This window comes from Belonocnema kinseyi, chromosome 2 (genome assembly GCF_010883055.1).
Source record: "Belonocnema kinseyi isolate 2016_QV_RU_SX_M_011 chromosome 2, B_treatae_v1, whole genome shotgun sequence".
NCBI classification, from domain to species: Eukaryota; Metazoa; Arthropoda; class Insecta; order Hymenoptera; family Cynipidae; genus Belonocnema; species Belonocnema kinseyi.
In genome coordinates this window covers 92,491,539-92,508,444 of record NC_046658.1, presented here as the reverse complement: position 1 = coordinate 92,508,444, position 16,906 = coordinate 92,491,539, and the positions used below count along the sequence as shown (strand labels likewise).

Genomic DNA, 16,906 nt, shown 5'->3' with positions numbered 1-16,906 from the left:
TGAAGTCTGATAAAAGTTCCTTACTCTTGGAATTTCTTCGTAATCGGTGGCCAAAGAATCGCCAGATAATGCTAGACTGTAATTAGGAGGATTTACAGATTGGCAAACGATTATTGGACCCTTGTTCCGCGGCAATTCCAATCCTGATCTTGCCGTATATCTGGAAGTGAAAGGCCGAGCATCTGGTTGATCTAGGGGAGCTTCTAATTGCGTGTCCATGTACGATGAAACCAGATGCATTACTATCTAAAATAGAAAATAGATATCATATTAATAAGGAGTAAGAATCATATTTTAGATGAATTGTTTTTTACTGTTATTTTTATCACACTCAGAGTAACTATGACATAGCGTATCATAGATCAGAATGAGTTCAGATCAGAACGACCTGAACTCGAAATATCTGATCTCTTGCTGTTTCTCATCATCACCGTGTGATATTCATTTAATTCTTGGATATTCAGGGATCACAGTTATTACTTTGAGAGCGGAAATTGATGAGAATCTTAGAATTTATTTTAATTAATGGAAAATTGATTTTATTCGGTAATAACTTTTCAATTGGAAATTCAACTATTTTTTTTAAGTTTTTCTTTTTTAATTTAGAGTTTACCTGCTTTAGCTGAGATTAAATTTTTTTTTTATAAAAATGCAAATGGTTGATTAGAAATTACGCTAGTATACTATTTTCTTAAAAACTTAACTATTTCAAGAAAATTTACTTTTTGTTTAAAATTTATATTTTGGTGTTGAAAAATGAACTGAAATATTTTCTGGATGAAAGTTCCACTTATATAAAAAAATGGTTTTTTAATACAAATTCATCTGTTTTAGTACAAAATTGATCTTTTTTTAAATAAAAATGCAACTATTCCTTTTTCCTTTTTGGTTGAAAAAATTCGTCCTTTTGGATTGAAAATTCATTTTTTTTCATAGAAACTTATTTTTTTTGTAACAAAAATTCAATTTTTGATGTGACTGAGTTAACAGGAATCTTTTTCGGATAAAAACTCAACTTTTTTAGCAATAAAAAATTCTTCTGCTTCAAAATAAATCTCAAATTATTTGATAAAAATGAAACTATTTAATAGACAATTCAACAATTTTGTTAAAAAGTCATCCTTTTTGGTTAAAAAATCATGTATTTAAATCGACAATTCCATTTTTTTGGTCGAACATTATTTCTTGTTAAACAATTCATAGTTTGATCGTGAAAACTCGACTAAAAATTTCATTTTTTGTATGAAATTGCAACTTCTTGTTCAAAAATCGTTCTTCTTTACTTGATAATTCCACTAATTTGTTTAAAACATTTGATTGAATCGCTTTGTTAAGAAAGCACTTTTTTGTTAAAGTTTTATATTTTAACTTGAAAAGTTATATCGTTGGTTAAAGGTTTAATTATATTGTTATAGATTAATTTTTTTAATTGAACATTCAACTTTATTTTTGGTTGAACAGTCATATTTTTTGTTTGAAAATTAAATTTTTGTAAAGAAAATTTGTCTTCTGGTTTGAAGGTTCAATAATTTAGATAAACTTCTATATATTTTTTGAGTGAAAAATCTTTATTTGTTGGAAATTTGTCTTGTTGGTTTTAAAATTATTTTCTTTTCTTGTTTAAATTTGATTCTTTTTTTATTAAAATATAAACTCTGACACTTTTTCGTTGGAAATTTGTCTTTTTAGGTTGAATATTCAACTATTATGTTAAAAATTCAATTATTTTGTTGAAAATTCCAGTATTTTGTTAAAGAGTTATCTTTTAAAGTAGGAAAAAACTTCTTTTTTTTAAATAAATTAATATATTTGACAAATTTTTAATTTGTATATGTAACACTGTAATTCCTGAATATGTCTGAGCTAGAAAATAATTTATATTCAACCGCTGATATAACCTAAGCAATAAAAATATTGTTAAAAATCATAATTTCTTAAATTCCCTTAAATTCTCCTAAATTCTGTCATATTCTCAGTTACATAACCTGAACTTAAATTCTCGGGAATTTAAGAGTTCTAATCAAAGTGGTTCCACAGTGTAATTGTACGGAAAATAGGGGATTTTTTTTAAAGGTAACTTTTTTCTTTTTGAAATACCAGAGTAATGAACAAAAATCAGTTAATTCAAAACACTTCATGTTTTTAATTTTGCAGTATCTATATTATCTAAAATAATATAAAAGCAAATAAAAGACAATATTTTTTATCATTGACGAAAATGTATATCTAACTACAGAATTAATATTATTTTTGAATACACGATAAACCGTTTCATTTTCCATAACATATTATTTAAATAAATAAACTATAAATATTAAATATTTAGGTTTAAATATTCTTTAAATCCTGTAGATTTACCCTTTTTTGGTTAAAAATGCAACTGCATGGTAGAAAATTAATATAGTGAATTTAAAAATTCAACTGTTTTGTAGAAAATCTGTTTTTTTTTTAGCTTCAAAATTCAACAATTTGGTAGAAAATACAACTATTTGGTCGAAAATTAACTTTTTTCTTGAAAATTTATATTTAAGGTTCGAAAATGGAACTCTTGTGGAAAATTCGTCTTTTTGTTTAAATTTGCGTTACCATTTGTTCGAAATTTAACCTTTTTTGGTTAAAATTCAACTGTTAGGTAGAAAATTTATTAATTTTACTTGAAGACTCAACCATTTTCTGAAAAATTAATCTATTAGGTTGAAGATGAACTTTTTTGTTGAAAGTTTAGCTTTAATTCAAAATGTAACCATTCGGTTTAAAATTGAAGTGTTCTTTTTTGGTTAACAATGGTACAATTGAGTTTTCAACTAAAAAAAATATTGTCGATCATAAATTGAGTAGTTAAATCATAGTAGTCAATGTTTCAAATGCAATAGTTAAAATTTCAGTAAAATCATGATTTTTGAGCAAAAGAAAAAAGGAATATATAACAAAATAGTTCATTTTTCAACCAAAGGTATGATATTTCAATTAAAATTATGAATATTCAAACAAAAAAAATATTAATTTTTAATAAAAGAATTTAACTTTTAACCAATTAATTAAACTTTTATTCTAAAAAAGATTAATTCTATTCAACATTAGTTGAAATTTCAACTGAAAAAAGACTTTTCAGTCAAGATAGAGGAAAAATTGCAAACAAACTATTCAATTTTCAAGTAAAAAAATGTCAAACAAGAAGAGAAAATTTTTACCAGAAAGAGCGAATTTTTTGTAACAAAATAAATAAACTTGTAAGCGGATACCAGAGTTTTCAACCTAAAACGATCATTTTCCAACCGAAAATAGAATAGTTACATTTTCGGTTAAAAAATTAATTCGATTCCTAGAAACGAAATTCAAGGTCTTTTCCAGGTTTACCAGGTCTCCTTTTTTCAAACAAAATAACGAAATAACCATTTTGTTATAGATGTAAAAAATGAGCCATTTTATTTTTTATCGGCCAAACATTTTTAAAGAAAGCAGAACCATAAATAAACAAATTCTTTCATTTTTGCGAACATAAATTGTCTTGGAAATCCTTGTGAATTCGTTGAAATCTAAAGTACTTAAAACCTTTGTGAAGTCTTGAAACATTTAAAATCCTTGCAATCTTTGTAAAATTTTTTTTTTATCTTTTGAAATATTTGTAAAAACTTTCTTTAATCTTTGCTTGTGAAATTTTTTGTGTTCGTTTGAAATCATTGAATTCTTATTAATTTTTCTCAAACTTGTGGAAAACTTTTTAATTAATTTAATATCTTTGAAATATTTGTGAAATCTTTTGAATTCGTTTGCAATCACTTAAATATTTGAAATAATATAAAAACTTTGAAATATTTGTGAAATCTTTCTGAAATCTTTTTTATTAACTTAAAATCATTCAATTATTTTTAATCTGAGTAAAACCTTTTACAATCTTATTTAGTATATACCCTTCTTAAAATCTTTGAAATATTTTAAAATCTGGTGTACGCTTTTTTCAAATCTTTGCAATTCTTGGAATCTTTATGAAATATTCAAAATCTTTGTGTGCAATTTTTGAGAAATCTTTGTCAAATCTTTTCAAATATTTGTTAAATTTTTCTTAAATCTTTGTTTGTGAAATCTTTTCCATTCATTGAAATTATTGAATTGTTTGAAATCTTTGTACAAATAAGCCATTCTTAAGTCTTTGAAATCCGCGAAAACTTTGTAAGATGCTCGAAATCCCTTTAAATATTTTGAAACTTTTTTTAATCATTAGTAATATTTTCTAATCTCGCTTACACTCAAAAACCGAATCGTGAAACACTTTAAAAATCCGTTATATCGGCATAGCTGATTCTAATTCTGAAACTGAACTAATGTAGAAATTTTCAACTTATAATTTTTATAATTTGGAAGTTGAATATCACAAAAAAATATATACTTTAAAAGTCTATATTAGTGGAGATAAAATTAAAAACGTATAGAATTATTCACAATATTAAAGCCTGTTCATTGCAATCTATAAAATAATTGGTAAAGTCTACAAAAAAGCCTAAAAATCTTTTTAATTATTCTGCAATCAGTAAAGGATCAATGACATATTAATAAATAAAAAACATTTCAGTAGCAAGATGTCTTCTAAACAAATATTTCTTTCATAATAGACTAAAAGATTTAAATTACTCTTCACATTTCAATAAAATAAAATGTTTTAAAAGAAAAGAAAAATCTAATTTAAGGTTCTCGTGAAAAATTCAGGGTGGCCGTTTTTGTCAAAGAAAAAACTTTCCGGTCATTTCCCGGTTCGCAAACATTTTTCACGGTCAATGAAATTTAAAAACTCGAACACTAAATTAAATTGTTGCATTCGAAGTAATATAACTGAACTGCCAATGAAAGCACTCAAAGTGAAACTCTTGAATTTTAAATTCCGAGAATAGAAGTTTAAAATTTGTTTTATTTAACAATTTTGCATTAAAATGCTCAACAATTTGTTCAACTAATTTCAAGAATTTTAACTATTTGGAAAAATTCCCTGTTCCAATTCATAATTTAATTTTTTTCTCGTTTTAACACAGAACAATAATTTTGTTGGAAAATTTCAATTTTCCATTGATAATTGCTATTCTTCTGGATAAATTCCAGTTCAAACTCAGAATTTGTTAAAAATTGAAAATTCCTTCTTCAAATCCGGAATTTGAACATTTTCGAAAATTCCCCGTTTCCAAAAAGAATTCGAATTATTGTAAAATTCTCGTTCCAATTTATAATTTTAATTTTCCACGAAAATATCCCGTTTCAACTTACAATTAAAATTCATTCCAATAAAAATTCCCTATTTCAGCTCGGAAGTTATTTAAATTTTAACATTCCCTGTTCCAAGAAGAATTATAATTCTTTCGGATAAATACCAGTTTCAATTCTGAATTGGTTAAAATTTGAAAATTCTCTGCTTCAACTCAGAATTATAATTCGTTGAAAAAATTCCCGTTGAAAAAATAAAATTATGTTATATTAAATTATTTCCTTTCAAATAGTTGAAAAAATCCTTAAAATGCTTCGAAATTCTGTTTCAAGATCTAGCAACATCTACATGTTGTTTCGAATTCTTTTAAATTCAAAAATATTATTAAAAGTTTATCACAACTTCTAAATATCTTCAAAATTATTCGAATTTCAAATAATAAAAAAAATCATTTTCAATTTTCCTAGCCATCTTGAAAAATGTTATTAAAAAGCTTCTAAATTTCACGTTCGAAATCTGCCAAAACCTATATTTGGTTACAAATAAGGCCGTGGAATATTTACACCGAAATGTTGATAATAATAGCCGGGATTTATCGGTACACGTAGACACTTCGTTTAAATTATTTAAAATCATTTCAAATTTTTAATTAATTTTAATTTTTTTCAATACTTCTATATATTTCTTCAATTTAATCGATTTTTTCTAAGAATAATAGGGGTTCACTTGTTATTTATGCATAAAAATTTGACTTACAACTTAAATTGTTTTAAATAGAACAATTAAAATTGTAATTTTTAAAGTTAAGTTTTTTTGTTCCGTTTTGAGTATTTTATTTACAATTACTGATTTTAAATGTACAATCAGATATTTCTAAATATTAGGCAATTGTTCTAAAACTGTGAATTGATGCCGAATCATTTTGTACAATCAATTGCTTTTTATTTAAGAAATTTTAAAGTGCAATTCAAAATTCAAAATCATTAATTAATTCATATTCACAGTTGATCAACTAAAAATGTTTGTTATCAAAAATGTTCTATCATAAACGTTTCTAATTTTTTAATGTTTAGGTCTTTAAAACTGCATTTTGAAATTCTTTTAATTCAAACACGCATTCTAAACTGAATGGCATCATAATTGAAAAAAAATCACAATTTGACTAATTTAAAAAAAAACGTTTGATATCTAAGTTGGATGGATTCTTTTTTATTTGTAAAACTCCCGGTTTTCCGATCCAGCGGCCACCCTGAAATTCCAGATTTCCAGATTTTTAAGGTTCTGAAAAGATTCAAGGAGAATTTCAGGTTTTCAAGGTCGCTGGACACCCTGCTGCAGGTATTTACAGGTATATAAAAATACCCTGAAAATTTCAGGTTTTTAAGGTAGGGATAGACACCCTAAATTAATTTTCAACATTTTTAATTTTTAAATAAAACAACTTCAAGTAAAGATAAAGTATTTCAATTAAATGTGATAAATATTTTTCCTCTTTCGTGATACTGATCGTTTCTTTAAGCTACTCATAATTTCTTTATTATTATCGCGAGTACCCTATAGTTTCTGAAAAATTAATCGCAGCTTTAAAAAAAAAGTGGCGGGAAGGGGGTGGAGAAAATTCTAAATAATATAGGACATACAGGGGATTTTGAAAAAAATAGGGATTAATGGAATACTTACTGCAGTATCAGTTGGTAAGCTGCAATCCCAATCTTTGCCATTATAAGTACCTCCACCGTTCCACTTGAATTCGCTCATGGATCCTCCCTTGGCCAGAACTTTGATTCTGTTGACCAAGTAATCCTGATTGCTGCAGATTTCCAAAAACGGAACTAAAGTTGGAAGGGTTGGTATCGCAGATGCTAGGGAAGATTGAGCGAGTTTTCTAAGTTTATCGAGTCCTATGTGGCCTGGTTGAGAGTCACTCAGTCCGTGACGAATCAGAGCAGCACACACATTATCTATCTCAACTGCAACTCTCTCAACTACCGTTTTACTTATCCACTGAAAAGAAAAACCAACCAAAAACATTCAGCAGAGCAAGCAATTTCAATCATTACAAACTAATTCATTAGTCAAAAGTCAGGAAATCTACCCAATGGGTGATTTTAAATTACCAGTTATTTTCCAGGGTTTTCCCAGGTGAATTTTTAAATCACCTCGGAATAACTTAAGAGATAAAATAGTACATTATGTAACAAGGGGCGAAAGAAGCAGATTTTTCCGGCGTGGCAAAATTGACTTTCGTCCCGTAACGCATATAGTATTTTATTCCACTCTCGACCGTGGCCACCTTTTGGCCCTGAAAAGCGTCCAGCAAATCTCACATTCACTCCGCTAATTTTACTTTCGCCCCGTAAATTTAACTATGGCCCCGCTGATTTTACTTTCGCCCCGCTAATTTTACATTCGCCCAGCTAATTTCATTTTTGCCCCGCAAATTTAACTATTGCCCCGCTGATTTTACTTTCGCCTCGCTAATTTTACTTTCGCCCCGCAAATTTAACTATCGCCCCGAAAATTTTACTTTCGACCCACTCATTTCATTTTCTCCTCGCAAATTTAACTATCGCCCCGCTGATTTTACTGTCGCCTCGCTAATTTTACTTTCGCCCGGCTAAATTAATTATCGCCCCGCTGATTTTACTTTCGCCCACTAATTTTTCTTTCACCCCGCTGATTTTACTGTCGCCCCGCTTATTTTACTTTCGCCCCGCTGATTTTACTTTTGCCCCGCTAATATAACTATCGCCACGCATATTTAACTATCGCCCTGATAATTTTACTTTCGCCCCGTTAATTTAATTTTCGCCCTGCAAATTTAACTATCGCCCGCTGATTTTACTTTCACCCCGCTAATTTTACTTTCGCCCCGCTAATTTAACTATCGCCCGCAAATTTAACTATCGCCCCACCAATTGTATTTTCACCCCGCAAATTTTAGTTTCGTCCCGCAAAAGCGGTTTGCGGCAAATATATGGTACTTTCGCCCCTATTTTCAAAGGCAAAAAGTAGCCACTTCGGTCGAGTGTGGAATAAAATAGTGTATGTAGTGTCATAAATTTGAAAAGATACCATGAAAATAGTGTCATCATATTTTTCAAGTATTAAACTTACGTGTAGTTTGAACTTAAAAGTTAGAGTCTTAAGTACAAAAAAAGGGTGCAATGGATAATTAAGTGTTTTTTTTTCTTCAATTTTTCTAACCTAATATTTAAAAAATATTCAAATTGAATTTTAATGTTTATTTAAAATGTAATGCTCTGTTCTATAAATTATCAAAATTCCTATTTCTTGATCGTAGGCTTCAGACTTTTTTCCCCATATTTCCATTTCAATCCAAAACGAATTAGAAACTTGTAATAAAATCTATATATTTTTGGTTAATAATTGATCTTTTCTGGTTAAAAATTCGTTTTTTTACCTTGAAAATTCAACAAATCATCAAATCTGTTTCGGTTCTTGAAGAAAAGTCGTATTTTGGGCTCAAAAATGTATCAATTTAGTAGAAAATTGAACTATCTGTTTTAAAATCTATGCATTTTGTTGAAAATGAATCTGTTTTAGTTGATAATTCAAGTATTTTGTTTAAAAATAATGTCTGTTAGTTAAATGCAACTTTGTTTTTTATTTTTAATCAAAAACTTTTTTTCGTTGAAATAGCAGCTATTGCATTTTTTGTTAACAATTCATCTTTTTAGGTTGGTAACTCAAGGCCTCAATTGAAAGTTGTACTACTTTCTTCAAAATTAATTTTTTTGTTGAAAATCGATAATTTTAGTTGGAAATTTAACTCTTTTGTCGATAATAAACTTGTTTTGCTGAAAATTCATATTCTCTGACTGAAAATTACAAAGTTTTGTAGAAAATTTATCCTTTTGATTATATAATTCAACTATTTGGTGCAAAATCAAACTGCTTTGTAGAAAATTCCTTTTATTACATAAAAAAATTAATTTTCTTAAATAAAAATTTAACTACTCCATTTTTTGATAAATATTAATCTTTTTAAGTTTAAAAATTCAATTATTCAATCGAAAATTTGTTGAAAATCAATCTTATTGTTTGAAAATTCAACTCTTTGGTTAAAAATGTAAGCATTTTGTTAAAATTTAGTTTTTTTTTTTCGTAAAAAATAAATTGTTTTTAGCTGAAAATTGAACTAATTGGTTAAAAATGTATGCATTTGTTGAAAAATTAGCTTTTTCAGTAGAAAATCGATCTTCTTGGTTGAAAGTTCAACTATTTGATTCAAAATTTGTGTATTTTGTTAAGAATTTATCTATTTGGTTGAAAATTAAACTTTTTTGTAGATAATAATTATAATTCTTCTCGAAAATTTCCTGTTCCAAGTCAGGATAATTGTTATTCTTCATGTGCATTTTCAGGCCAAAAAGCCGAATTTTAAACCAAGAAGGATTTTCTTCCGAAAAAGTCCAATTTTCAACTAAATAGATGAATTTTCAACAAAAAAGATGAATTTTGGGCTGAAAAATAAGAATTTCCAAACAAATTTTAAAGTTTCTTCCAAAAAAAAAAAAAAATCAATTTGAAAAAAATGGAATAGCTAAATTTTTTCTGCGAAGAAAAAAAAGGATTCAACTAAATATGTACATGTATTTTCAATCAAACAGATGAAGTTTCTGCTAAAAAAATTAATTTCTAACAAAAATAAAACACGAATTTTTAACAAAATAGTTCAACATTCAACCAAAGAGGTGTATTTCTGACCAAAAAGATTATTTTTGACAAAAAAAGTTAAAATTTCAACTAAAGAGTTAAATTTTCAAACAAGAAAGATCAATTTTCCTTAGAACTGTGAATTTTTTGTTTGAAATGGTCGAAACTTCGAACAAAAAATATATAATTTAAACCAAAACTGTTGCATTTTCAAGACAATCAGACGAAAATTTTTATAAGACAGTTAAATTTAAAAAAAAAGTTAATTTTTAACGAAAAAATATAATATTTCTACCAAAAAAGATTACTTTTCTATCCAAAAAGACGAATTTTCAACACAGCAGTTGAATTTTCAACCAAACAGTAAAAATTTTTACCTAAAAAAGATAAATACCGGTTAGTGTTCTAAAGAGTTTAAATGCTCGGAGAAAAAAATATGTTTAACAAAAAAAAAAAAAAATTCAACCAAATATTTCTTTTTCTAAAAAAAAAAAAAAAAGATTTTTCAACCCATAATAGAAGAATTAAATATTCGAATGAAATAAAAAATTCTGAAAAAAATAGTTAAATTTTATATCCAAAGGATGAATTTTTTACCAAAAAAGATACAGTTTCTATAAAATATGTACATAAATTTTCAACTAAAAAGTAAACGAATTTGCAATAAAATAGTTTGATTTTTAGCGAAAGAAATGAATGTATAACCAAAAAAGACGAGGTTTTATCTAATGAGAGTCTCTTCTAGAAAAAAAGACGGATTTTCAGCAAATAGTTGAATTTCCACTTAAAACGGATAAATGTTCAGTGAAAAAATATTTTTCAATAAAATTCAAGTAAATTTTCAACGAAATAGTATAATTTTCAACCAAGATTAAATTCGAAAAATATGTATTTTCAATCAATTTTCAAGCAAATATTTGAATTTTTAAATGAATTTTCAAATTAAAAATGAGTTAGTAACCAAGAAGATTAAATATTCTCTCATAAAATTCAATTTTTTAATAAAATACAGGAATTTTAAACCAAACTTTTGAATCCTCACCTAAAGTAGTAAAATTTTAAACATGTACGATTAATTAATCATTATTAATTATAAACCATAAAAAATCAATTTCAACTTAATAATTAAATTTTGAAAAAAAATAAAATGATGAATAATCAACCAAATAAAACAATTTTTAACACAGTAGTCCCACTTCCAAATGAGCAGTTGAATCATAAAAAAAAAAAAATGAATTCTCAACGAAAAACTCGTTATATGAAAGTTCAACAAAAAGGATTTTAATTTTATACCAAAAACAGTAAAATTTTGAACTTTTAAAATTGAATTTTAAAAGTTTTTAATTAAAAAATGTTGTATTCAAATGCTCAATAATTTAAGCGTATTAAATTGAAGGTACTACCATTTTTCAATATAAAAAAATATAATTCCACGTTATCATTTTTAATGCTTTAAATTAAAAAATCAATCAATGAACTTTGAAATTTTCAAAATTATATCATTTTAAGGAATTTTAAGCTAGAAACATTAAATTTAAAAAAATTCTTTACAATTTGGTTGAATAAATCACAATTGAAAAATTAACTATTTGTAGACGAGATTTGAGTAATTTGAAGAGATATCTAGAAGTTTTGAAAAAATTCAAACTTAATGTAAAACTTGAAATGATTACCTAATATAAAACAAAATATAGACTTTCGCAGATTTTAAGCAAAAAAATAAGATTCTTTTCAAGAATTGTGAAAGGCTTTAAAAGAATAAAAACATTTTCTTAAGATTCCTAGGAAATTGAAAATAACTTTTCATTTTGAAAAATTATTTTAAGAGAATAATTAAAAAGTTTTTCAAAGATTTAAACAAAATTTTCAAAAAAGATTCTACAAGGTTTTAAGAAAACTTTCTAAAATTTGCATGATAATTTTTTATCTTTTTAAAACTCCTAAATATCTTTTAAAATGGCTCAAATTTCTTCTATAAATGTTCATTTGTAAATTATACATCAAAATTTTAAAATTTCACTTGCAACTTAAGCATTTTTCAAATACAACAATTAAAATGGTAACGTTCAAAGTTTAAAGGGTCTTCGAAATTTTAACGATTCCAGGTTTTCTATGTCAAACAACTCAGTTAAAGATTCTTTACTTTTAAATATTTGGTTTCAATTTACTTGTCTTAAATAAAAATTCACATATTGCTAAATATTCAATATTTAATATTTTTTTAAATTAAAAATTAAAAATTGAATGGGTCAAAAATTGAATGTTTGAGACTGAAACAATATTAAATTTTTTTTAAATTCTTTCTTTAAGAATATATTATTATGTAGTTATTTTTAAGTTGAAAATAGTTTATAAACTTTCAGTCACATGTTTACATTTGTTAAATTAAGACTTTCAAATTGAAACCGTTTCACTTTGAACGTTAAAATCTGAAAATTGTTAAATTTTGAACTGATTTAAAATCGTTTTGTCAAATCGTTTTTGTTCACTTTTTATTACTTAAAGTACAGATAAATTAAACAAAATTAATTTATTTATCAAATAAAAATGTTTTACCCCAAAATTTTCCATATCAAAGGCTTTTATTTTTTATTTTTTAAAGTCTTTAAGAAAGCACTTATATATTCTTTAAATTAAAAAGCTAAACTTAGAAATAGAAATTTTAAATGAAAAATTTGTTGAATAAAAAAAGGTTGAATTACGCTTTTAGCGTCCACCGTGCGGGTGAAAAAAATTCCTGATTTTTCCCGGTCAGCTGAAGGCCCTGAAGATTCGATACAAAAATGTTTCTCTTACCATTCGTAGATTTGCAGTCCATTGATTCACTATTCCAGAATCTACTCGATATTTCCTCCACACGTCTGGCCCGCCGAAAGATCCTCTTGTAGAATGTCCTTCCTCAGCTCCAGGACTCGTTGATTTTGACTTATCTGCAAAGAGAAATGTACAATTCCTAATTGTAAAATCCTTCTGTTTTTTTTTAAGCATTGACATAGAAAACCTGGAATCGTTAAAATTTCGTAGACCCTTTAAACTTTGAACGTTACCATTTTAATTGTTGTATTTGAAAAATGCTTAAAAAAAATTTAAGAAATTTAATCGAACGATCAAATTTGGACAACCACCATAAAATTTTCTATTGCCATTTGAAAGAAGATAAAAATGTTCCTAAAAAAAGAATTTTTTTACGACAAACATAAAAAAAAATGGGAAAGAAACATGAAAAGGCAACCAACAAAATCCCCTTTCTTCCCTTTTTTATTTTGATCAAATCACAAAAAAGTAATCTTCTCATTTTTCTTTCCTCTTTTTTTATTTTTGTCCAAAAAAAAAAGAATCTTTTTCTTTTCTTTCTTAGGAATTTGTTTATTATTTTTTTCACATTGCAATAGCAACATTTTATGATGCTTGTTCCAAATTTGGTCGTTGGATTCTTGGTTCTTATTTCCACGAATTCTGCACATTAATTTGAACATATTTTTAAATTGAAGTCATTTATTTTTTTTTCTCACCAACAGTTGGCGCGAGTTGATAAGCACATCTTCTGAGCATCGGCGAAACTTCACCAGGACTTCTTGTTGCAGGATGAGACCAAAAAGAACTCAAAAGATTCGAAGGCTGATCCATATTCGTGGAATGAGTGGCCTTCCTCTCCTTGTTTGAAACTTCCTTCAAATAATGTTGTAATTCTGACTCGTCCTGAATGAGATCTTCACCAGCAAAACTCGAATTCATTGACGTATTCAGTGATTTGCTGAGAGAACTATTATTCGCACTCATTAATTTCCTTGGCGAAGGTGAAGCTCCGTATTTACAAAAGGGACTCGACGACGAGTAATCCTCTAGAAAAGTAAAAAAAAAAGAAAAAGTCATCAGAGAAACTTGACTTTATTTCTCGTTTTTTTTTGTTTCTTCTGTAAATAAATAAAATCTTACTGCTCTCGTTGATAACAGGAGATCCTAAAGTGTTAGAGTGTCTGCTCAAATTCATACAAGTCAAATTGAGCGGAGAGCTTGGTGTTAAACATTTTGGCGCCGCGGGTTTTTCGGTTTTGAAAAATGGATCATCTTCTGGAACGCCTAATAATTTTCTCTGTCTGGGACTAATCACTACTGTCTGAATGCTCAAAGTTGCAATCGAGTATGAAAGTATGTGGTAGAGAGAATTTAAGGCGAAGATTGATGCTAGACACCATTCTATCCAATAAAATGGTTTGTAGGCCACACCACCGTAAGATCTGGAAAATTTTGAAATTGTTTTCCAAATTCTGGGATTTCTTCGAATTTTGAAAAAGTAATGAAGAAGGTTGGAAAAAACTCAGAGTAACTATGACATAGCGTTTCACAAATCAACTTGAGTTTCGATCAGAACGATCTAAATTCGAAATTGTTGATCTCCGCTTTGGTTAATCATCATGGTTGGTAATTAAGAGCGTTTCAAGTGATTTTCCAGGTCTCCTTTTATACAACAAATAATTAAATAACCGTTGTTTATCAATGTAAAAGATGAAAGATTTCATTTTTTACTGGTCAACAATTTCTAAAGAAAGCAGAATCATAAATAAACAAATCCTTAATCTTTTTGCGATATATTTTTTTTAATCTTTAAAAATCTTCGACATTGTCTATTTTTGTAACATCTTTATGAAATTTCCAAGAAATCTTTTATCTTCATTTGTAATCATTAAAATATTTGAAATCTTTTAACAACAATTTGAAATCATAGGCCCCACAGTCCCAATGTGATAAAATATAGGGACCAAAGGGTACTTTTTTTAACGCTTAAAGGAAAAAAAATCAGGATAAATTCACGACTTCAAAACAATTCCAAGTTAAATTCAAAAAGAATTCGATGGATTTCCGTAAAATCGGAAATATTTTAGAAGAATTTAAGGGAAACGAGAAGAGTTCTATGGGGTCCATGAAAAGTGAATTTAAGAAAATGAAATGAATTGCAAACAATTTATAAATATGGAAAAATTGCAGTGACTTAACAAATTAAAAATAAGCTTAGAAAAATTCAAAGGTATTTGATGAAATGCCTGAGAAATCAAGATGAATATAAAAGACTGCAAGATAAATTAAACAATAACTTACATTTTTTTAAATCCATTAAATTAAGTAGAATTTAGTAGCTTTAGAAGAATTCAAGTGAATTAAAATAATTCAAGGAAATTTTAAAGAATTAAAAAGAATTCAGGGTAAAATAATACGAATTTTGGGTGAATTCCAAAAAAATTCAAATCACCTCGAATCTTTGAAAATATTACTAATTTCTAACCAAAAAGGTGACTAATGAAAACGAAACAATTCCAAAGAATTTATTGAAAAAGAAATCAGATAAATCCATTTATTTCAGTAAACTTTGAGTGAATTTAGAAGAATTTAAGGGAAATGAGAAGAATTCGATGAATTTAATAAAAAAAATGAAACGGAATTAAAAAAATAATCAAGTGAATTAAAAATAATTTAAAAATATCAAAAATTAAAACAAAAATCTGTTGAATTAAGTAAAATTGAGTGAATTTATAAGATTTAAGGTGAATTAGAGAAAATTCAAGGGAACTCTAAAGAATTTAAAAAAATGCAGGGTGAATTTCAAGAAACAATTAAAATTTTTGAAAACCCTACTAATTTCTAACCAAAAAAGTGACTTTAAATATAAAAGGGCATTCAAAAGAATTAAGTGAAATGCCTACGAATTTAAGAATGAATTAAACAAACCATTTTTAAAAAAGTCATTGAATTGAGTAAAATTAAGTGAATTTAGAAAAATTCATAAGAATTTAAAAGAATTCAGGGAGAATTCCAAATAAAATTTCGAAAAATATTTGGGAATATCTTTATAATTTTTTAAGGAACCTAAAATATTTTAAATCCCTTGAAATCTTAATAATTTTGTGAAAAGAATTCAGGATGAATTCAAATAATAATTTTAAATCTTCAAATCTTTGAATCCTTAAGAAATACCTCGCGTCTCGTGAATATATTCTTTGAAATCCACTAAAATATGATAAAATCCAGTTAATTTTTATGATATTTACTGAAATCTTGGAAAATATATAAAAACACATTGAGGCTTTAAAATCAGTTAAAATCATTGAAATCCTCACAAATCTTTTAAAATACATATATCTTCCGAAACTCTAGAAAATTCTTTATCCTCAAATATTTCAAATGCTTTGAATTACCTTCAAATTAATAAAATTAATAAAAAAATCCTTGGAATCTTTTTAATATAGCGAAAAAATTCCTGGCCATTTCTCGGTTTGCATAAAGAACCCCGCACCAAATGTACAGTAAAATGGGCACCGGTGAAAAATTCAAAAAATTTTTTTTTTGTATTTTCGAACTTGCAAAGCAATAATTCGCAGGAAAAACGTAAGAAAAATGGAAAGTTTTTTTACAAACAATTGTCAAAGTTTCAATTTTTACATGTATTTTAATAGAAAAATGCTGATTTTCGTGAAAAGTTTTTTTTCTCCTAAACTAATTGCTGGATTTGGTTCAAACTTGCACATTTTTACTATCATTCCTACCAAAACAAAAGGTTCATATCCAAGATCTAGAAAGATAAACGATTTATGGGGTATACACCATGATATAAGGGTGTTTTCATACCTCAAACACCCAAGTATGGAAATTATCATTTCTTAGTAACTAAACTCACTAGGTATTTTTTATTCAATTACTAGGGTATGAAATAACTTTCAGATAAGTAGAGGAAGTGTGCATGTCAAGGGGTTGTTTAATCATCCCTTATTTAGAGAAGTAGAGAAATTAACTTTTCGTAAGGAATAAATCACCAAAGATCAGGCTTATAAAATCACATTAAAACATATGCAGGTAGCCTTATTCATCAGGATTTGCATTGGAATTTATTTTCAGGGTCATTTAATCATTCCCTAATTATTAAACCAAGGAAATCGATGTTTTAAATGGGATAAAGTACCAGAAATATTTTTTATTATAACATTGATGAACAGAATCACTTTAAAATATATACAGGTAGCATGTTTTATTAGGATTTGCATT

General features: G+C 26.7%; 1 protein-coding gene across 1 annotated transcript in view; it reads right to left on the bottom strand.

Annotated features, from left to right (window-relative positions):
- LOC117167258 (transmembrane protein 209) overlaps positions 1-16,906 on the bottom strand; it is a 28,430-nt gene that overhangs the window by 6,371 nt on the left and 5,153 nt on the right. Inside the window, exons 3-7 of the mRNA XM_033352063.1 lie at positions 13,808-14,109; positions 13,384-13,713; positions 12,668-12,801; positions 6,872-7,195; positions 25-246 (exon numbers count right to left, since the gene is read on the bottom strand). Coding sequence (XP_033207954.1) covers positions 25-246; positions 6,872-7,195; positions 12,668-12,801; positions 13,384-13,713; positions 13,808-14,109 — 1,312 coding nt within the window. The remainder of the gene's footprint in view (positions 1-24; positions 247-6,871; positions 7,196-12,667; positions 12,802-13,383; positions 13,714-13,807; positions 14,110-16,906) is intronic.